Raw genomic sequence first — 21664 nt, forward strand, 5'->3', positions numbered from 1 at the left:
TGCAGAAGTGTTTTATACAAGAGAAAGTTCAATGCGTCGACCATAAAAAAAAAAAAAATCGAAGTCCTCCCAAAAAAAAAAAAAAGTGAGGAATCTAGTGAGTAGTGTTTATGAAATTGGATAATCTTGACTCACGAGTCCAAAGTAGATTTCTAATGACCATCGTTAGCCAGTAATTACTGCATTACTTTTCGAAATGTGTGTGAAAACGGATACTGATAACAACTTATAATTGGTCTACTACAGAGTGGAAGAATCATTCATCTTTTGGGAAGAGATGTTTATTATTTGAGATGCTAAAAGCCTAAAAGTACAACTAGGCGTGTAAACTTTGAAATAAGGCTAGGGAGAAAATCACCAATCTAATGTTCACCAAAATGATATCGTTTTGGGAAGAAAATCACGTCGTTTTGTAATTTTAATTTATTTCAGGATTATAATAGTCTTTATCATTCTAATTTTTTTATTTTTCAACCCCAAAACGACGTCGTTTCAATGAATATAAGACAAAGTTATTTAAAGTAACATTAGATATTTTTTTTTCCATATATATATATATATATATATATATATATAGAGAGAGAGAGAGATAAAATTTTACATTCTCAATCTTATTTATTATTTTAACTTATATTTAATAGCTTATATGACTAATAAATTAAAAATAATTTGATGTAAATAGATCAACTATTGAAATTTAATGTTATTTTTTACACCAGTACAAATTCATTCTTAACGATACATATTGCTCGATCATTGCTAAACTTAACAATTGAGGATAAAAAGGATCGAACTGCAATGACAATTTCTCTATGATCGTATGGTTCTAAAATGCAAGTGGTCTCCCCGCGGATGGCATATTGTTTACTAGATTCCTAGACCTAAATTTTGCTGTGCAAACTTGCAAGAAGATTTATCCGGGCTCTATATAAGAATGAATGGGTTCTGTAGTTTACAGAAAATGTGATAACTGATAACTAATGAAGCAAGCAAATTATAATACTCCGAAAAGACAACCTCTCAGTCACAGATTTGCAAAGCTTTTTAACTATTAAGTCTTAACAACAGCTCATTCATGGCAAAAGAAAAAACAGAGCAAGAGAAGACAAAACTATAGCTCAGGCAACATCCAAGGAAGAAGGCCTCAAATCATAGTACGTTCATTATTGAAAACTACAAACCTATTGGCCCTGTACTGGAATCAGTGTTAAAGATTCCCAAATATCTACAGTTAGTTATAGTATCAATAGTTAGGTAAAAAAGTAAGAAGGACAGGAGTTTAGCTTGAATAGGAGAAGAGGTAGAAGGGAGTAGAGAGTTGTTAGCATTGAAAAAACAAAGCTCCACATTTCGGAAACCCAACCATATCAGGCGGGTCCAGAGGAAGCCCGTGGCGCGAGACCACCACCAATGAGCTAAGTAGATCAAATACATCAAGTGGGTCCGACACTACATCTCAACCCAAAACCTTTAGGCATTGGATTTATGGGTCCTTCCACTTATATACTCTTCACACATTACCAACCAATGTGAGACTTATCACACTTGAATATCCTAACAAACCAATCTTTTCGTGAATCTTGAGGGGGAAGGGGAGTATTGTTAGAGATTCCCACATATCAACAGTTAGTTACAATAGAGTATCAAGATAACAATTAGCTAGTTAGAAAGTTGGAAGGGTACGAGTTTAGCTTAAATAAGAAGAGGGAAAGAAAGGAATAAATAGAGTTCTTAGCTTTGAGAAAACAGAGCAGTGGCTCAGTCCTAAGGCGAAACCCTTAGAGGAGATTTCTCTCCTTCTCTGATTGGTATTCAATCATCAATAAAGATTCGCTCTTTTTCTTTAAATCTTCCGTGTGGTTTCAGAAAAACTGCCATGAAGAGAAGGTAACTGACCCATTTTCAAGTGTAGTGTATAATAACAGTCAAGAATGCTTAGGCACCACAGAGAAAACACTCTGTTAGGTTACTCACAAAGTGTATCACTGCTTCAACAGAAGTGACTAAATGGTACACAACAACTCAAAATAAAGACATGTTAGCCTAATCTCCATAGAAATCATTACAGAATAAAGAATGCATAAAACAGGAACAATACTCGTTCATAATCAGATATATTAACCGTGATGCACAGAATTTAAAGATGCACATGCTTGTGGTATTCTAGTTAGAGAAAAATGTATCAGGCCATACAAAGTATGCAGTTTGTTACACGTATACAGTTATTGACAAAACATGGTCTCACGCACAAAAATCTGGAATTGTCAACAGGAGGAAATGGATTCACACTCACCCATAAGAGAAGCTAAACTCACCTAACGAGGTCAACAGTCTCAAAATTCGTGAGATATATATCCAACAGAGTCAAATCTGCTACGTATTCTCAAATTTATAGAGAAAGGAAAACAATATAGTCAATCAATTATGATTGTCAATTTGTCATAAAAACCAAAAACAAATATACTTAATACTGAGTTTCTTTGTGACGGAGGAATAAGATTAAGAGGACTGAGGAGGCAAATTTAAATTGGAAGATTTTTATTCATATACTGCTGTATATGAATATAAATATTACAAGGTTAGAGCTGCTTACTTTGTTTCCATTCCAGAATGCACAAAGCAGTATAAAAAATTAATCCAATTTTCAGACGCGTTATGTTATACGCATCCTGCAATGAAGCAATGTTAATTAAAGCAACCTTTCTTTTCTTTTTTTGCATGGAAAAAGACTAAGAGGTGACTTGAAGATTACAACCAGAATTTTTTCACCCACTTTTAATACTTGGCAAAATATATATAGGCTAAAGAATTAATTTTGCTTCCATTATATTTCAACTACATTACAAGCAAGGAGTTGGGTTAATCACCATACTAAGCAGGCAAGAGAATCCTACTACCACCCAGAATATGTAAATACAAAGCAAGACAGAAGGTAAGAATAACTGATGACTTAGCTCCAACATATCTAACGACTTCCAGTCCTTTGTCCACAACTTCATCATGAACTTTACTAAGACTCCTTTTGAATCCCTCTGATATTCTCCATAACAAACACTCCACAAACGACCTCACTGTTTCAAATGTCACTCTCCCTGTCACGTCAATCACGAATCTTCGATTGGCTGGAACTGACAGTGTTGATTTAATCTGTTCAACCCACCCAGCATCCTGAGCCCCAGAAATTGAGCTTCCAAGTCGGAGTTGCTGAAGAAATGCTTCAGTTTTCAGGCACCCATCTTCAGTTAAAGTTGGATCTAAACTCTTTTGAACAATAGAAGACACAGATGAATTTGAATTCGATTTCACACTTGGATTTGTCAAAACCTGGTGAGATGTTCTAACAAGAGTTTCAACAGCACCATTACACAGAGAAACCAGAATGCCCTTCATCTTTTCCTGGTGTTTCGGATTGGTCAATCCAGCAAACACATCATCGTAGGGATTGACATCCATTGTTTTGTCAAGAAAAACAGCGACAGCAGTGCTCACAAAAATTTGTACACAGTCCCCAATGAGCTTCCCACACCTATCATCAGAAATCACACTCACCCATCCAGGAACATCCGATTGAGCCCGCGCATTGAGTTTACCATCGACCGATTCAGCATGAGAGCAAAATCCCAAAACCAAATTCCTTGCAAAACTTCCAACCACAACCGAGACGAAACCGGTTCCAGCCTGGGAGAAAAGCCTATCCAACACCTTATCCGAAAAGCTAGAACTGTCTACACTGATTTCCGAGGGATTATCGTTGCTCACCTGAGATTTATGCCCTAGCAAAATTCCAAGCGTTAAAGACTCCGAAACCCTTGCCAGCGACGACGAGAACTCATTCGATGTTGCAATTTTGGATAACTGCTTCAAACTGTTGGGGATTTGGTCGGAATCAGAAGTGAGGAATTGATTCAAGTCCTTAGAGAGAAGGGAAACGGTGTCTGCAGAGTTGGAAACCAACTCGGCAACAGAAACGAAGGCTCTGAGAAGCTTCACGAGACGGTTCCTCTTCTGAACCACGGAGGGTAAATGGTAGGCCCTGTAAGCACCGTAACCGGAGGCTCCGAACATGGCAATTAGGAGAAGCCACTTTTTATTTCTTCGAGAAAAATCGAGACCCTTCCTTAGCAGCGGAAGGTCCATGAAGAATATCGGAGAGGTAAATCAAAACCCAAGAGGAGGGGTGGTAAAGAGAGAGAGAGAGAAGAATCCAATTTTAGGGTTTCAGCAGTGGTTGACTGTGGTAATAATGTCTTGAATTCAGTACAAGAAAATAAATGCATAACAATTTAGGGTAACGAAAACGAAGAGACGGAAGAGGGAAATAAATGGAGCTGTTGGGGGTTTGTTAGAGGGTGTGAACAGCAATGTTCTGGGAAATCTTGCAACTACCGTTGGTAAAATGGTATCGTCCGTTTTTGTGTTTTCGCTTTTAAAGATGAAGACTTGTCGAGGCAAATAGCAGATACCGCGCCAAATAAGGGGTTGTTGAATTGTTATGGTCTGGTCAATCCTCTGTTCTTGCTAAGTTAGCACCAATGGGATACAAGAAATAATTTGTTGTAATCAATCCACGTTGCCGTACACGTTTGTAGACAATCTGGATCCTGTTAAAAAAAGGAAAAAGTTGAAAAAGCTCGTATCGTATTGCTCATCACTTACATTTTTATACCTTTTTGTTTACGGTAAAATTTCTCCCAAGATAAATTATTTTCGGTGAGTCTTAAATAAGGTTTTGTTTTTCTCTTTTTAAATAAGAAAATAAATTCTCCTGTAAAAAAACAATGCACAAATATCGATATATGAATGACATGAGAAATGTTTTCTCCATCAACATAAGAAAGTATTTTTCCGTCTAAAATAATATTGTTTTGGGACGGAAATCAAAGTTTTTTTGTAATTATAATATATTGTAAAGTTATATTAGTTTTTATCATTATAAATTTTTAATCTTCTAACTCAAAGCAATATCATTTTGAGCTCATTGAAAATAATTTTATCTTAGTGACTGAAAAAATACTTTATCCTTTCTTTAATCACTTAATTTTTTGTGATTTTTTTCATCGCATCCTTACTTAATATTATTATAAAATTAATAGAGTATATCTATTTTATCTTTCTTAAAAGAAAAATAAGACTAAATATTATTAAAACTCAAAACACTTAATAAAATATAAAAAGAAAAAATAGAAAAAAAATCAAAGGTGTCTAAATAAAAAAATAAAATAGAAAATAAGGTCAAATATGTTAAAAATAACAACAGTGACAAAAAAGACCAAAACTAAAAAAATAAAATTAGCTCAAATGAAAAAAAAATTACTAAAGACGAAGTATAGAAAAAAATTAAGATAAAAAATAAAATAAAACAAAAAGAAATCACAATTATGAGTTTTCAATATATTTGATTTTCTTTTTTCTTTTTTCTTTTTTGTCCTTAGTCTATTTTATTCTTTTTTTTATTTAGATATGTGTGGTCTTTTTTCTATTTTTATTTATTTTTTATTTTTTGGTCTATTTTATTCTAAATCTCTTTTCTCTCTTTTTTTTAGCCTTATGTCACCCAATCTACTAAAAAATTTGGTAAAATAAATTTTAAAAAAAGAGAAAATAAAATAGAGATATAAAAAAATCAAACATATGCAATTAAAAAATAAAATAGATCAAGAATACAAAGAATAACTTTTTTTGTCCTTATTCTATTTTTTTATGTAGACACGTTTGATATTTTTTTTATTTTAGTCTTTTATTAAGTATTTTAAGTTTTCATAACAGTTGATCTTATTTTTTTTTTTATCACTTTATTTAGAAGGATAAAATAGGTATATTTAGTCAAGTTTCTAATGGTGTTAAGGAGGGGCTGAACAGAAAGAACCACGAGAGGTTAACAGATCAAGTGATTAAAAAAAATATAGAAGTGTAAGTGATTCAAAGTAATGGCAATGGCATGAGGTTTTTTTGAACTTTTCCCTGAAAAAGAATGTCATAATCATGTAAAAAATCATAATTATACAAAGATGGATCAATAATAATAAAAGAATAGAAAAATATATATTAAAATAAGTAGTTATAAAACTATAACCTTTGATTTAACTTTATATGGTTATATCTTCCCATATTATCATGTTATTTTTTTTTGGCACGAAAGGATTCATTTCCCGTTTGTATATTATCTCTACTAACGAACTTAATTCATTTAATATTTGTTCAAACTTATTATATTATTTGAAGGAAAAAAAATAAAAAATTGCAGAATCGAGAAAGAGTCTAACATTCATCCAACTTGTATAATGATTTTATTTTCCTTTCCAGAAAAAGCTTATTAAATTCAAAATTAATTGATAGGAAAAATATCTGTCCTTTTAAATGACACGACTTATGTTATTTTTTTTATTTTTTTTTGATAACATATGTTATTTTACTCTTATAAAGAGATGAGACCCACACATTTATATTTTTTTATCAACTCTATCTTCTCTTTTATCTATTTCTTTCTCTCATTTAAAATGACATGACTTTACATCATTTAAAATGATACACACTTTTCTCTTAATTGATTTAAGATTAAAATTGTTTAATATATGTTTAGATTAGATTACTGTTCAATTGATGTTAAAATAATTTTTTTAAAACAAGTGATTTATCTTTAACAATGATATTTCAAATCAAATCTTTTGAAAATTTTGATTTAGCATGAATTTTATAAGTTCAGATATATAAAGTGTTCGGAAATGAACATTAATGTCTATCAAGATAGTTAATATTTGCATCTACGGAACTTATAATAAAGATGACAGGTAACGAGAAGTTCTGCGTCTTACTAAGGGAGAGTGGTTATTGATAATGGATGAAAGTTACGAGAGAATGGTGAAATGAAATGTTCCATGCAATGGGAATAGAGAGTGGAAACCACTAGATCCATAACACAAAGTAATCTATTATAAACCATGAAATTGTTAGACATGAAGTGAGCAAAGAGTTAAACTTAATACTTACTACAATTGAAAAGACAATATAGAAAAACAAACATCACTAAAGTGCCATGACATACTGTGAAAGTTCAACATGGTATCAAACGTCTACTCCAGAGGGAATAAATTGCAGACATCTGCAAGTAACTAAATAGGTTAGTTTCTAAGTCCATTCTAACACAGTCAAAAAGTAAAACAAAAGTACCCCCCGTTAGAACATCCCCCATTGTAAAAACTACTACTGGCGTTTGGCAGAAGAAAAAAAAAAAATTATCAAGGAATCATAATTATTAAAAATATGGTAGGAAAGTAAATTTTCAGAAATTTTACCAAAAAGTTGTTTGGTAAACTAAAATTTTACTGAAAATATTGGCTCAAGATTACTACTTCTATGTTTGGTTGATATTCAAATGCTAATAGGAATATGATATGATTTTACCAAAATAGCCTCGTGTGATTTTATCAAATATTACTGGTTGAAGATAATTTATTTCCTTTTTCCCATCAAGAGAAATTTTCCCTGGAGATGATTTTTGCAACTTATATAATGCAGATGAAGAAAATCATAACTAGACTTGCTGACACCATTGCCAAATAGCAGAAGGATCAAACTCGTGAATCAGAACCAGAGAAGGTTTCTGGTTTGTTTGATTTCTGGGTTTTGATTGGGACCCCAAAAATGGACAGTGGTTTCTGGTTTGTTTGCAGATCTGTTTTGAACAATGATTTTGAAAGAAGAACCTAGAAGGATATAAGAATGAAGAAGAAAGGGTTAGTTATGTCCAAAAAAAAATACAAAACAATTCCATGGGGTCGGATTTGCAAAATACGACCGATTCATTGGTATTTCAAATTGGCTTTTTTCTTCATAAAAAAGAATCTTGGAAATCCGGTTCATCTGGGGAAATTTTTGCAACCCTTCTACCAACATAGGTAAGTATGATTTCTAATATCAGTTTCTCAGGATTTTAAAAAAAACCTCCTACCAAACACCTCCTAATGAATAGTGATCTTTTTTTCAAATTAATAATCTTTGGTTCTTAACTTTCACCCTTTATTTTTTTTAAAAAAAGTAGTATTTAAAATGTTACATAATAATTAAATAATTATTAAACAATTATTAATTAAAAAAATGAATTTATTTAACTATATTATCTTCTTACTTTATTAATACTCTTTCAAAAGAACAAATAATTTGAAATAAATAAAATCTCTAAAATAACAATTATTTTGACCATTGGATCAGTCATTGTCATTCAAATAATCACTTTATTGTTCTCAAACACAGTTGACAGCAAGGCAATCAGGAGGACAACACCAAAAAAAGAGAAAGAAAGAGCACCCCAAACCCTACTACAACCGCCATAAGAATAGGAGAAAATTCAAATTCTGTATTTGACGAGACACATAACATTTTATATACACTTCTAGCACCTATATGATGTATGTTCTGAAACAGCTGTCGGTCGGATTGATGCATATATTTCAACCCACAATCTCGTTTCCGATCTCCAAAAAACACGGATCAAAAGTATCAGTCTTAGCTCCACTTTTCCTTTTCATTTGAGTTGTTTCCGGCATCCACCTTGCGGCAAAAAAAATGTAAGGAAAAAAGGCATAACAAGTTCGTTTTACAGCCTCAAATAGCATCTTGGAACTTTCACAACTTCGCTTACCATTCATTACGTACAGAAGAATGCTCGAGACACCAATACCCAGGTTTTTCCCAACATCAGGCAACTTTCTTTACTGTTTTTACTTCTGAATGAGAACCTAATGGCCCTAAATAACCACAATCATGTCATCTGGATTGAAGTTTCACATCACCTTTGAACCTGTGTTGGAACTAACAGGTTTAATGCCATAATCATCATCCTCGAGATCACTGAAAGATATGTCTTCTCCATTCACCACCGGGAGAGTTGTTCCATCATATCCCCCTAAATCAGAATCTTCCTCTGGCCAGTCATCATCATCATCATCACCATAGTCCTGAATAATAATTTGAGAAGATCGACCACATCTTAGATCCTTGTTCTCAGTTTTAGTGATTGGATTTTCTTCAATAACAGACTTATCAGTGAAATGTGTTTCAGAACTTTCAACAGCATGCTTCTCAGTCTCGTAATCTGCCATCGTGGACAAAGAGGTCGTTTCATAACCATATGTCCGATGTGGCATGTCATCAGGATAGGTGTCATGTGATAAGCTGGGAGCAAAATCATCGTGCTGAGCATTGTCTCTCGAGTAGAGAGTATTTCTTCCACAAAATTCAAATTCAGGCTTCATTTGTTTCTGCAATTCTTGCATCCACATTGCTCTAGCTGCCATGACCTGCAAACGTTAAAACTGAGACATAAGAAAAGTTCATCTACCCATACAGGTAGATGTAACATACTAGCTTAATGTAGGTGTGCTAGTAAACTTTAGACACGAACATTAGAGACAAATATTGCTGATGATACTGAACCAAACTGAGCAAGAGAACACTTCAATAAACCTCTTAAGAAAAAGTGAATTTTCTTCATGGCTAAACAATAATGGATCCAACTGTTAAATAGCCATAAACATTTCAGACTGGAAGAATAAGCAATTTACGTTACCAATTCAATTATGAACCATTCAATTATATTGAATAACTATAATGAGTCAAGATGAGAATAAAACATATGGAAACCTAACCTATAAAATGGCAAACTTTTCTTCTCCAGGCTTATTTTCAAGTATGAGATTTAATATATAGAAGTGTACATCATAAGTACTTATAATTTGTAATATAATACTAATAACACATGCCATCAAAATTCATTAAAGACAAACATCAGTGCTAATATCATTTTCGTAAAAGAGAATCACGTGTGAATAAAAATAATCAAAGATTAGAAATTTTCAATGGCATCGAAACATTGTTCAATGTGTTTGCAAAATGAGAAGAAACTGGAAAAATAAAAATAACTATAAAAAAATTGAGCACACAAGAAATAGATATGTGCTTTTCAAATGAGGTCCAAAGAGACAGAAGAAAGACTAAGATGAACGGGTAAGGAGAACATATTTTTGAAGCCCAAAGAAATCTCCCAACTGACATAGAAGTTTAATATATTTTTAATTAAGAGATTGAAATGGCTTCATCTTGTAAGAAAAAACATATCATAAAGTGCATAGTCCCCCGGGATTCAAGAAAAAGAAACTGAATTATCTAAACTTTTAGAATCTAAAAATTCTATAATAAAATAAATCTGAACCACTGAAAAGGACCTTGAATTGTATTAAGCATATAAGCCTTCTCAGCTCAAATGATCTTATTCCATAATGTACAAGGTTGAGCACCGAGCAGTGTGAACCAAAGGAATAAACGCAACAGTAAGGTAACTTAACCACTTCATATTAGTCTGCCTGGCTTATGATTTACCTGATTACTTATAATTTATAATTATTGCCAAACCATAGTACTTTGCAATACACTCCCCAGTTAATCATAAAGGATGATTGATCATACCAATTCCGTAATTCCCAAAAGAAGACATTTAAAACCACCTATTTCCAAATTGCGAGCTTGCTCTTCCATCAAATAAAGATACTGGAATATTCGTTTCTAGTGCAGAGGATCCAAGCATTTATAATTACATAAATAAAGAGCAAAAACAACTAAAAATGACTTCATCAACAACATCTTTCAAGAGATTGCAAGATCGATGCAAAAGCCAGTGTAACTGACCTGGGGTGTAGACAAAATCACTGCATCTTGTTTATTGAGCCTTGAATGCAAAAGTACAAAATAGACTTTCCAGAAGTAACTTTCACTCATATGGCAAGGACATAGTTCAATTCTGAGAGCAGCTAATCTAGGGGCAAGTCTTTCAATGACCAATGCATGCTCTCGTTGGGCGTCGGACATGTCAAAATCTACAAGTACAATGCATCACTAGAGAAATTGAAGCATGTAACAGATGACCAAAAGAATTGAATTAAAGCATGCAACACATGACCATGCGAAAACTAACATTGTCAAGAAGACTACCATAAATAAAAACCAACTAATGATAGGATATGATTATCTAAATTATGAAGGCATGTACAATACACTATAATTCACCTTTAAGAATGGCTACAAATACAAGCAATTTAAAATTGTAATGAGTAATGACCATCCTGTGATTTGATCCACTTAAGAAACAATATGAAATTCAACTAACTACAAGCACTACAACGATCATATAATTTAAGAAGGTTACCCTCGGTGTCTTCTTCCTCGTCAATAGGAAAATCCAACCATGTCTCGGGATGCATGGAGATATTCATGGCGAAGGCTAATACCTCCTCTGTAATTCCAACCGCGCGTTCGAGAGCACACTCCGGTTCCCGATTCCCTTCCGAATCCGATCCAAAGGAAACCAAATTCGGGTCCGGATTCGGGTCATCCACGGGGAATGTTCCTTGTTCCACGTCGGAAGAATAAGATTGATTGGAAATTGCAGCGTCAAACACTTCTTGTTGTTCATTTCCATTCTCAGACACAGAGTAATCGAATTGATTGGAAATGAATGGGGCTGAGGCTGGGGTGGGATCATCAGATTGGGAACCTGTTGGGGGCGGAGCGAGGAAGGAAGCCATTCCCCAAAATTGACGAGTTAGGGTTTGCTTGATTTCGTCAAGGTCCTCTTTGACCCCACGCCCTTGCGTTTCTTCATCATCACCTTCTTCATCTTCTTCTGATCCAAGTGCATTTTCTTGTGGTTGACGTTGGTGTTGCGGGTAGCTTCCTGATGAGGTAGTTGGAGGGTCGAGTGCGATGTCGTTTTCATCGTCGCCGTCGCCATCGAGTCGGAGAGAGTTTGCCAGGGAACGAGCCAGCCATGACATTTTCTTTTTAAAAAAAAATAAAAATTGGGGGATCCGTAGAATGTGACCTGCCAAAGGTTTATCGTTTCGAAGAGGTTAAACAAGGGGAGGTTGCGGCTGGGATCAGGTGCTTTATGCACTACTGTGGTCGCCTACCAATTTTAGACAAATCGCTCCAACTTGTCACCACCCAAACTAAATACTCAACAGTTGGAATACATATATGACACTCTGAAGAAATCGATCCAAGCACGTGCATTGCGTTGAGCTTAAATACATTTTGCTTAAGTGCTTATTTTATTTTTATTTTTACAAATATTATGGGGTACCTGAGTCAGCATTGGGCTATTCATCTGGACCCGAAGTTAAGCTTTTCTCAGTAAAAACACACAAACCGATCATGGAAGCACCAAATAATTTGAGGTACTGTGGTATATATAAGTATTCTTTGGGATTTAATGGGACAATATATAAATGGAGCTAGGCTAGCAACTCTTTTTTTGCTAATTAATAATCATATTTCAAACCCTCAATGATAGCTCAATTTGCAATTGAGTGTAGAAAGATTTGTTTTCGTCATAGATTCAAAAATAAATTCTTGTGAAGTTAGAGGGAAATTGTCTCTCTTTGAAAGGAGGATTATTCTCATCATTTATTCTGTGGAAATGGTCCAATGCACTGTCTGTTCTAACGAGAAGTTAGTATTAGGGTTGTATTACGAGTAGGGATGTGCATGAGTCGAATCGAATTTTTTGAAAAACCGAACCGAATAGGTTTAAATGATTCGGTTTGGTTCGAAAATGGTTTGATTCGAAAGTGGTTTGGTTCGGGTCGATCCTATTTTAAAAAAAAAAATTAAAAATTTAAAAAACAAAGTTATAAAATCAATTTGATTCGGTTTAAAAACGGTTCGGTTCGGTTCAAAACGGTTCGGTTCTTAAACTGATTCTAAAATTCGGTTTGGTTCATGAACTGGTTCTTTAAAAACTGATTTGGTTCATGAACTGATTTTTAAAAACCGATTATTTTAAAGGCGGTTCGGTTTGGTTCATGGTTCGATTCAATTTTTTGATTATTTTGCAGACCCCTAATTACGAGAACAAAATAGTCGGATGAGATTGTATCTCCATGTTATCTATAAAAAAAATATATTATTATTATATTTCAATTTTATATTTGCAATTTTTTAAAGAGTGGGATTATTGATACTTATATTTTTTGCCTTTCCACGCTAATCATTACCCACTTGTAGTTGTAATTTTTTAAATTACACTTGCCAAAATAATTTTTTTAGTAAAATTAAATTTTGATTGAGTGTATAATATTTCTCAATTACCCACTTGATTGAGTGTTCCCAATAGCTTAGTTAAACGATTAAGAAGAAGAAATAATGGGCCTGTTTGATTATGTTTTGGTTTTTTTGTTCTTAAAACTGTTCTGTAGAATAGTTATAAAAACAGTTATTTTCTGTATTTTTTTTGTTTTGAAAATTAAAAACAAAAACAAAAAACAAAAACAACTCAGACATATTTTCTAAATTTGATTCTAAAAACAAAAAAAACAGTTATAGCTTTTAAATTATTTTTTCCAAAACAGACTTTACCAAACAAGTTTTTTTGTTTTTTTGTTCTGAAAACTAAAAAACAGTTTTTAAAAACACTAATCAATCAGAGCCAATGCTACTTGAATAAAGCACAGAGGAGGAATCGAGGGTATGGATTAAACCCGATAGGTCAATAATCAATCCTCCAAAATGAAATGGGTTGGGTTACATAATAAAACATTATATATAGAAATTAATGTGATAGCTGTGTACGAAATGCTTGTACGAAATTTAAATTTAAACATAATAAAACATCATATATAGAAATTAAATTGGCGTTCTTTTTGTTAGCATTAGAAATGCAAGCATCACCAACAAAGCTCAGCACAGTTGGTAGATAGCTGTGTTCCTTAAACATGCTGACAGGGGTTCGATCACTGGCCGTGTGTATGAAAAAGGCTTTGTTGGGAGAGGTTTACCCACTTAATGTGACCTTCCACCTCAAAATGATTAGTCTTCGACCGTTAGCTGGAGGATACCTTGAGAAACCAAAAAAATAAAATAAAATGCAAGCATCTAAATGTGTGACATGTAAAAAATTAACTGCTTGTGTAATATGTTTAATTTTTAGCTTATCTTTCTTTACAAGCAAAAATTTAACCAAATAAAACTTTATAAAAGTTATTATTATGAAAAGAGTATTTTTTTTATGGGAGATGATTTTCTCATGGGACTGCTGAGAAATCATCTCCTGTTGCCACACAATTTTTTTTTTAAGTTTTTTCTTTATTTTTTTATTTTTAATGGTGATGGGTCTCATTATGCAAATGTCTCTATGGTAGAAGATATATATTAACTGCACTGCAACATAAGAGAATGTTTGCCCTTTTTTTATAGTAAAAAAAAGTTATAAGTTTCGAGAAGGAGCTGTTTTTTAAAATATATGTTTTAATATTTATTTTATAGTTTTATCCTTATAATAAATTTATATATATAAATTTTATTATTTATCCTAGTAATAAATTATTTTATTTTTTCTCCTTTAAAATCATGACAATAACTTTATATAATCACCAAATAATTTTAAATTTTATTTTTTAAGTTTAACTTAAAACGAGCTCTAGATCTTTCTCATTAACATTGTCAGTGCATCTAAAATTTAAAGATTTATAAATGGGTAATATTTCGATTACGTAACAGGAAAACAAAAAGTTTTTCTCCACACACAAGAATTGATGTGGGGTCCATTAAAACTTTCTCTCACGTTATATTTATTTACATGACCAATATATTACCCTTATAAATTGATGTCAGTCAAGCTAGAACTCTCAACTAAGCTATAACCTATTTAACAGAAATGGTATAATATTAGAGCTAACAGATATACTACTATATTTTTTTATTTTGATAAATTATTACTATTGTTTTCGTTTGCAAAACTCATCAACTGAGCGCGGGCTACAAAATTTTTGAGATCGTTCAATTCCACGAGCCCGCCCACACCACGGAAAGACAAGATTCCTATCAAAATTGAAATACGAATAACACATGTCATAAATGATAAATCGTTTCTGTTGTCTTGTCTTCCCTTACTTTAAAATTTACTACAGTTTTAAATAGAGTCGTATTACAGACTATAGTCTCCACTCTCCAGATCCTGACCATACCTCTACCCACCCAAATCAGATTATTATCGACCCATTACTTTGTTTGACAGGGAAAAACCATTTTCTGTCCTGTCAAAAACAATCGCTTCTTCTTACAAGAACACAACCATATAAGTGAAATAAAAAATTGGGTAATACTTTTCTTATATTGCATAAGAGAACAATATAAGAAAAATTATTATCTGCTACTCAAACAATAAATAGAAGAGAGAAAAAAATTAGAGGTGAGAGAAAAAAAATTTGTGAGACCCATTTAAAAAAATGTGAGGGTAGAAGATAATATTTCTCTTATGCAACATAAGAAAAATATTCTCCTAAAAAATTATATGTTAAAGAGATTTAGAGTTTCTTACAACTGTGATATAATAATATTAATGATAATAATAATAACCCAAACATACTGAAAGGTTCCACATCCAGGCAAATCTCAGCATAAAGGCAGAAAAAAAAAGTGGGGTTTAGTATAAATTGGACCATTACATTATCATTTTCTAGGATCTTACAACTCAGCTTCCAACAATTTCGATTTCAAAGGCAGACAACGTTATCTGGTGGATGGACATGAACCAGCTTCATGCTGATTTCGAATCCCCAACCAGCGCTAACCTACCAAGTACCAACTAGCAACTAGTTATATTAACGTCGATATGCAGTTGCTTTATGTTAACCAAAAAAAAATAAAAAAGAAAAATCGTATATTTCATAAAAGATAAAATTTCTGTATGATACACTCGAAAATGGTACCGAAGTAAACAGAGTTGGATGTATTAAAAACGTATATGAAGCTACTATGAACAAATTTCTTTTGGTTTTCATTGTATTGTTGTAGTAAGCATACACTGGGAAATCAAGACACTAGTAGAGTAATCCAAACTGCACATTTTCAAAAACTCAGCAGACATCTGCTTCAACACCGGGTTGCAACCACTCTGAATCACTAAAAGTAGCTTTACCGCCAACCCTGCCTCCACAGCCTTTGAGGCACATTCTTCTGGGGCAAGCTTGTAGATAGCCCACAATATTGACAACGCGAATTGGGTACAGTTCTCTGAGACCCTCATCAATAACTTAACCACATTGGGTATAATGTTTGGACATTCTTTCAAAGCCACTCTTCCCTCTTGAAGGGTTGACAACACCTCAAGAATATATAATGCTATTTCTAAGCACTCATTATTCAAAGTGGGCAAAAGCTCAATCAACTGGGGCACTGCTCCTATGCTTACAACGGAGCTTCTAACTGATTCCTGAGAACATATAATCTTGAGTAATACGAGTCCAGTTGAAACCCCAGTTGGGTGCTTCTTATCCCTCACTAACCTCAGTAACCCAAACAAAAGACTCAAGCTTGAGGCAAGTTCTGCCTCCGAGCCATTCCCTTCCATCAATAACATTTCAATCAATTTGGCACAATTCATCTTTGTCTCAATGGTTCCCTCATTCATAATATCCACCAACAACGATACCTTCGCGGGATGCATCAGATTTTTCTTCAACTCCGAACTCAAATCCAAATTAACAAGGATCCCAATAGCCTCGGACCCAACGGCGTGGGAAGTGAAAGGACCCAACAAAGAAGAAATCAAAGCAAGCCCACCATTTTCTACAACGTTCTTCCTCGTGTACGCATGGGAATCAACAATCTGACGAAGTTCCTTAAGAGCTCGAATTCTAGCTTGACCCTTTACCTTCTTGAGCGTGTCCAAGAGCTCCAGGGCTGTTCCTTGCACATCCTCGAACTGCTTCTTCATTGACAAGTACTTTTGAGATAACCAGCTAAGGATGAAGTGGTTGAGAGTCCTGTTGGGCGTGACAGAATCATCCCAAAGCTCTTGCATTGTTGTGGGACAAGTATTGTGACCGAGGGAGAACCATTTGAGAACATTGCACCTGTCATAGGTTTGACCCGTGCAAAGGGTCACAGGGTCTCGCATAGGCTCAAGAGAGATTGGACAGATAAAAACCGAAGGCACATCAATTGCCTCAAGCTCCTCAATCAACATCTTCAGATCCAATTTGTCAGGGATGCCACCGTCCACAACACCACCTTTCATGGTGGCTTCTAGATTCAGCACGTTAACCTTCTCATCCCCTTGTCTTCTCCCTTTTTTAGGTGGCTGGTACAGAGGCATTGTTGCATACCCTTTTTATGTAAGTGGAAGTTGAAGCCCAAATGAAAATTAGAATTGAAAAAAGGCCAAAGTGACAAGGATAAGAAGCGTGTGGGAAGGGTGAAAAGAAAGAAGGAAGCAATAAAGGGTGAGAGAGAGAGAGAGAGAGAGAAGGAAGAAATGCCTTTCAAAGGGACACCTTTTTTTTCTCCGCACTTTGCTTTTTCCGTCTTTAACTGAAAATGTCTTTCTCTGGTCAAAAAGTAGTGCCTTGCTTATTCATCATGAACGACATGATTGACTCTTAATTTTCATCACCAATACCGAAGCTCTCTTCCTCTTCAAGCTCCGCAAAAAGTAAGAGATCATCAACCCCGGAACATCATTAAAAAAATAAAATAAATGAAAGAAAAATACTGTTTACGTAGAACAAAATGATTCCTACAAGTCTACAACTACAAAGGCTTCAAAAACAGTTACTGCAGGTCAATGTAACAAAAGTTACATAAACATAGGTAGAGGGTAGAAGGAATAGAGATAGACATGAAAGGAGCGAGAATGAAGAAGAATGCTTCCCTGCGGCAGAACTTAGGTAGTGTTTGGTTGAAGGTTTATTTTGAGATTGCTTGAGAAAGTGTAGGTGGATATTGAAAAATATCACGTTTTATTCAGGTTTTTTTAAAAAATACTAGGCAAATAGGATAGATGGGAAAATGACTTTTGCGTTGATTTTTGGATGAAATTCACTGTTACAGAATACCACTTGAGATGTGGTATTTTGAGATAACCGGGGAAGTGAAAAAATAGGTGCAAAGTTTCTCCCGAACATAGATTTTGCATATTTAAATAAATTTCCCTGTTAATATTTCGGTCAACCAAACAACTTTTTTTAGATTTTCCTACTAAACTCATTTTCCAATCATTTTTCTATCAATTACATTTTCCTAGTAAAAATTTTTTTCTCCCGAACCAAACACTATTAGAAGCACTTGCTGCTTTAATTAATTTAGTTTTATTTTCATAGTGACTGGCTACCGGCTCACCTTGGAGCTTATGCGCGACCCTGCCGCACACGTGCACACATATGTAGTTTTAACTTCTTCTTTTTCAAGTAACACAATACCGTGTGTGTTTTTTTTCTGTATATTTTTTTTAAAGTGTTTGTCATTTTAAATGACATAAAATTATGTCATTTTAAAAAATAGATAGACACAAAAATTAATTTTTTATTTAAAATTTAAATTAAAAAATCACACACTTTCTCATTCATAATTTTCATTTTTTGTCTCTATCTCTCTCCTAAAATGACAATTCGTAGTCAATCCTATTTTCGATAGGAGTAGTTTTCATTTAAAATGACAAACACCAAACTCATTTTTTATACCAAAAAAAGAATAAAAATGAATAGATATCTTTAAATATAATTTCACTTTAATTAATTCCTAAGTTTCAATGTATTATTACAATAGATGATTTTATAAACTTGAAATTAATTTTTAGTGAATAAAATTTAATTGTTCATTCTTATTAAATCTAATTTATATTTTTAATTGAAAATCGTATTATCTTATTTTTTGAATTTCTTAATTAAAAAATAAAAATGAAACTCAAAATCAATTATTTTTCCTGAATCAATGAAAATAAAAAATATTCAAAATTTTAAGTAAAAAATAAATTAACTGTTTAAATTCAATAAAGATAAAAAGTTAAAGATTTATTCACCGTTATTAACTTAATCTCAAATTAATAAAAAAATCAGTTATTATCATAATTAGAGTTTAATAATTAATTTAGATAAATTAAAAATATCTAGTCACAAAAGACATAAATTTTAAAATGGTCCTACAATATTTTTTTTTATCTGATAAAAAAGTTCGATTCCCCGATCATGAGTCGGGGACCTGATAAGGGACAGCCTTGAACTTGAAGGAGCAATATGGGACAGATAGTCAAAAAGGTAACTAGATACCGCCAAAAGAATAATTAAATTATATGATCACGACGAGAATTATTGAAGACTGTGTTATACCGACGTCGTTTTTGTGCATTCTATTGTTCAAAGCCCAATCTTCTAATAAAATTTGGAAATCACTTTCTTTCATTCATGTATGTGTAATTTTGAATAACTACTTGAAAATAAAAACTATCTTTACCATTTCATTTATTTTTTCAATTGACTTGAATTGTCAAAAGTTTTCTTCTTTTTCTATTCACTGAACCGAAATTATCTCAATTAATGAATTTAGTTTAATAAAAAGATACCCTAAAATAGCCTTTTATTTATATAACTTTGAACAATTACGAAATTGTTTATCGTTTAAAAAATTATTTATTCTATATATTATTTTTAAAATACATTTTATTTTCAAATTTTATTCTTGTACAAAATATAGTTATTATTAAAGAATTTTAATTTTCATGGAAAACCTTAATTGAATGATATTTGAAGGATTTTATGAGTATTCAAAAACATAAATTTAAAATCATTAGTATCTCTAATTAAATACTTTTTAGATTTACAAATAATTAGTAAATTTTAATTTCCAATCATAACATAATAAACTTATTCACCATTTAACAATCTATTTGTTTTATAGTTTTCCCAATGCAATTGTTTGACTCACGCGTTACGACACAATTTTATTATAAGGAAAAAATTTCTTTATTATCACCTTGCCCAAAATTAAAGGAGCACCGCAGGTGAATCCAGACTTTATAGGCACATAACATACACCTTAGTCCGTGGCCACAAAAAATATTAAGCAAGTGCACGAGGGCATGGAAACACCGATTAAAATGTCATTTTTCACTAAGGTTTTTTATCTAAATATTACGTGAACAGTATTATTTTTAATATGCTACGTGAAAAAGTTTGTTGGACACTGTAGCAAATTATATTTGCTGACGTGTCATATTTCTAGTGGATAACAAGTATCAAGTAAAAAAAAGAAGTACCAAGCTCGTTACATTGGGCAGCAAACTTGGTTGAAATATGTATTTCAACCAAGTTTGCTATTCTGTGTAGCGAACTTGTGTCCACTAAAAACGTGACATGTCATCAAACTAAATTCGTTACAGTGCTCAACGAATTTGCTCACGTAACATATTAAAAAATAACACTGTTCACGTGATATTTAAATAAAAACGTAATAAACAGTGACATTTTACACTGTTTCCGAGGGCATCGCCCTCTTTCTCTTTCCATCAAAAGTAGTCAAAATCAACTATTAGAAAGGCAAATGATGCCTGCAAACGAAGAATGAATTATAAACAAAAGTAAAACTGGTCAAAAAATTTGGCTGGCACTTAGCCGAAGGCCAAAGGGTGCCTCGGACGAAGCCTGTGAACCTATGAGCTATTTTCTGTATTACAAAAATACATACTCTTTGCCAAAAAATAAAATAATATGAAACATAGGTAAATAAATATAAAGACAAAAATAATGTAAGAATATTACTTTTTTATTATATTTGATAAAAAGATATATCAAATATTCGGTTCAACAGAAACACCGAAAATATTTTCCTTATCGATGAAGCTCACGGAGGGATTCCACTTTAATTTCCAAGTTTCAACTTTGAAGTTCGGACACCTGCAACCCGAACCAGGATACAGAAAGCTACAAACTAAGCCTATATGTCCGTAAGTCCGTAACGTACATTTTTAGATAATCTATTTTTTTTTTTGATATAAATGGAAGGTCTAACCCAAAAAAACTACAAAGTCAAGTGATGTAAGCTAAGAGAAGTATGCTCTACCAGCAATCTCAAACAAAAATGATTTCCAATGGGTCCTATGCTAGCAGGGGGAGAGGGAATCAGCCTCGTCTCTTCACCCTTGCAGCTTAAACCAAATTTAGCTAAAATATCAGCAACCTCATTCTGCTCTCTAGGAACAAAATCAACATGTACCTGATCAAAACCCGCAGTAGCATTCTTGATCATACCAATTAAACTAGATAGTCCACAAGTTACAGGTTCAGCCTCAAGACATAAGATAGCTTCCTTACTGTCACAACCAATCCATACCTTGTCTATTGCTAGCCTTTCAGCAAGTTTAAGGCCATGAAAAATCCCCCTGAGCTCAGCTTCCAGAGGTGAGCAAGGGCCTATGTGTTGGGAGAACCCACTCATCCAGGTACCATTCGAGGAGCACACCACCCCTCCACAAGCTCCTATACCAGTTGCATGAATAACAACACCATCCACAAAAATCATAGCATCATTTAGCACTTCTCCTTGAACAACACCACCAGTTAGAACCACAGACTCAGAACCTGCTGAAAATGGGTCAGCACCACCAATCCTCTTCATACCTTCCAGATACTGCAAAATTTTAAAGATTGGATCCTGGGGTCTAGTAAATGAAGCATCATGAACTGTGGAGTTTCTCTATTGCCATAAGTACCAGCAAGTTACAAAAAAAAATTCCTTCCAAGAGTTCCATAAATGGGAGAAGAAAGGTTTAAGAAGATTAACTCCAAACCATTCTCTACCATCTGTTGAGATGAATTTAGCAGGGATTTTTCCTCCAAACCAC

The 21664-nt window shown here is 33.2% G+C and overlaps 3 protein-coding genes across 5 annotated transcripts; all 3 read right to left on the reverse strand.

Annotated features, from left to right (window-relative positions):
* Nucleotides 1-2793: 2793 nt before the first annotated feature.
* Nucleotides 2794-4450, reverse strand: LOC133314551 (protein PHLOEM PROTEIN 2-LIKE A10-like). Of its 3 annotated transcripts, XM_061516037.1 has the most exons (3): nt 3773-4450; nt 3283-3730; nt 2794-3204 (listed from the first exon to the last, which is right to left on the reverse strand). In XM_061516037.1, exons 1-3 carry the CDS (start codon nt 4135-4137, stop codon nt 2872-2874), a joined length of 1146 nt encoding a protein of 381 aa, XP_061372021.1. In that variant the 5' UTR covers nt 4138-4450; the 3' UTR covers nt 2794-2871. The 3 variants fall into 3 exon arrangements, with proteins under 3 accessions (XP_061372021.1, XP_061372020.1, XP_061372019.1); XM_061516036.1 differs by having other exon boundaries at nt 2794-3187; nt 3281-4450; XM_061516035.1 differs by having other exon boundaries at nt 2794-4450.
* Nucleotides 4451-8203: 3753 nt separating this feature from the next.
* On the reverse strand, nt 8204-11931 carry LOC133314555 (uncharacterized). The gene is made up of 3 exons (XM_061516041.1): nt 11198-11931; nt 10681-10868; nt 8204-9296 (listed from the first exon to the last, which is right to left on the reverse strand). Exons 1-3 carry the CDS (start codon nt 11823-11825, stop codon nt 8781-8783), a joined length of 1332 nt encoding a protein of 443 aa, XP_061372025.1. The 5' UTR covers nt 11826-11931; the 3' UTR covers nt 8204-8780.
* A 3895-nt stretch (nt 11932-15826) lies between these two features.
* On the reverse strand, nt 15827-21438 carry LOC133314531 (U-box domain-containing protein 30-like). The gene is made up of 2 exons (XM_061516015.1): nt 20898-21438; nt 15827-17157 (listed from the first exon to the last, which is right to left on the reverse strand). The coding sequence occupies exons 1-2, from the start codon at nt 21436-21438 to the stop codon at nt 15827-15829; spliced, it is 1872 nt and encodes a 623-aa protein (XP_061371999.1).
* Between the last annotated feature and the right edge of the window lie 226 nt (nt 21439-21664).

The sequence above is a fragment of the Gastrolobium bilobum genome, unplaced genomic scaffold (genome assembly GCF_033153095.1).
Source record: "Gastrolobium bilobum isolate Gb01-03AN ecotype WA unplaced genomic scaffold, APGP_CSIRO_Gbil_v1 utg10825, whole genome shotgun sequence".
In the NCBI taxonomy this organism is placed as follows: domain Eukaryota; kingdom Viridiplantae; phylum Streptophyta; class Magnoliopsida; order Fabales; family Fabaceae; genus Gastrolobium; species Gastrolobium bilobum.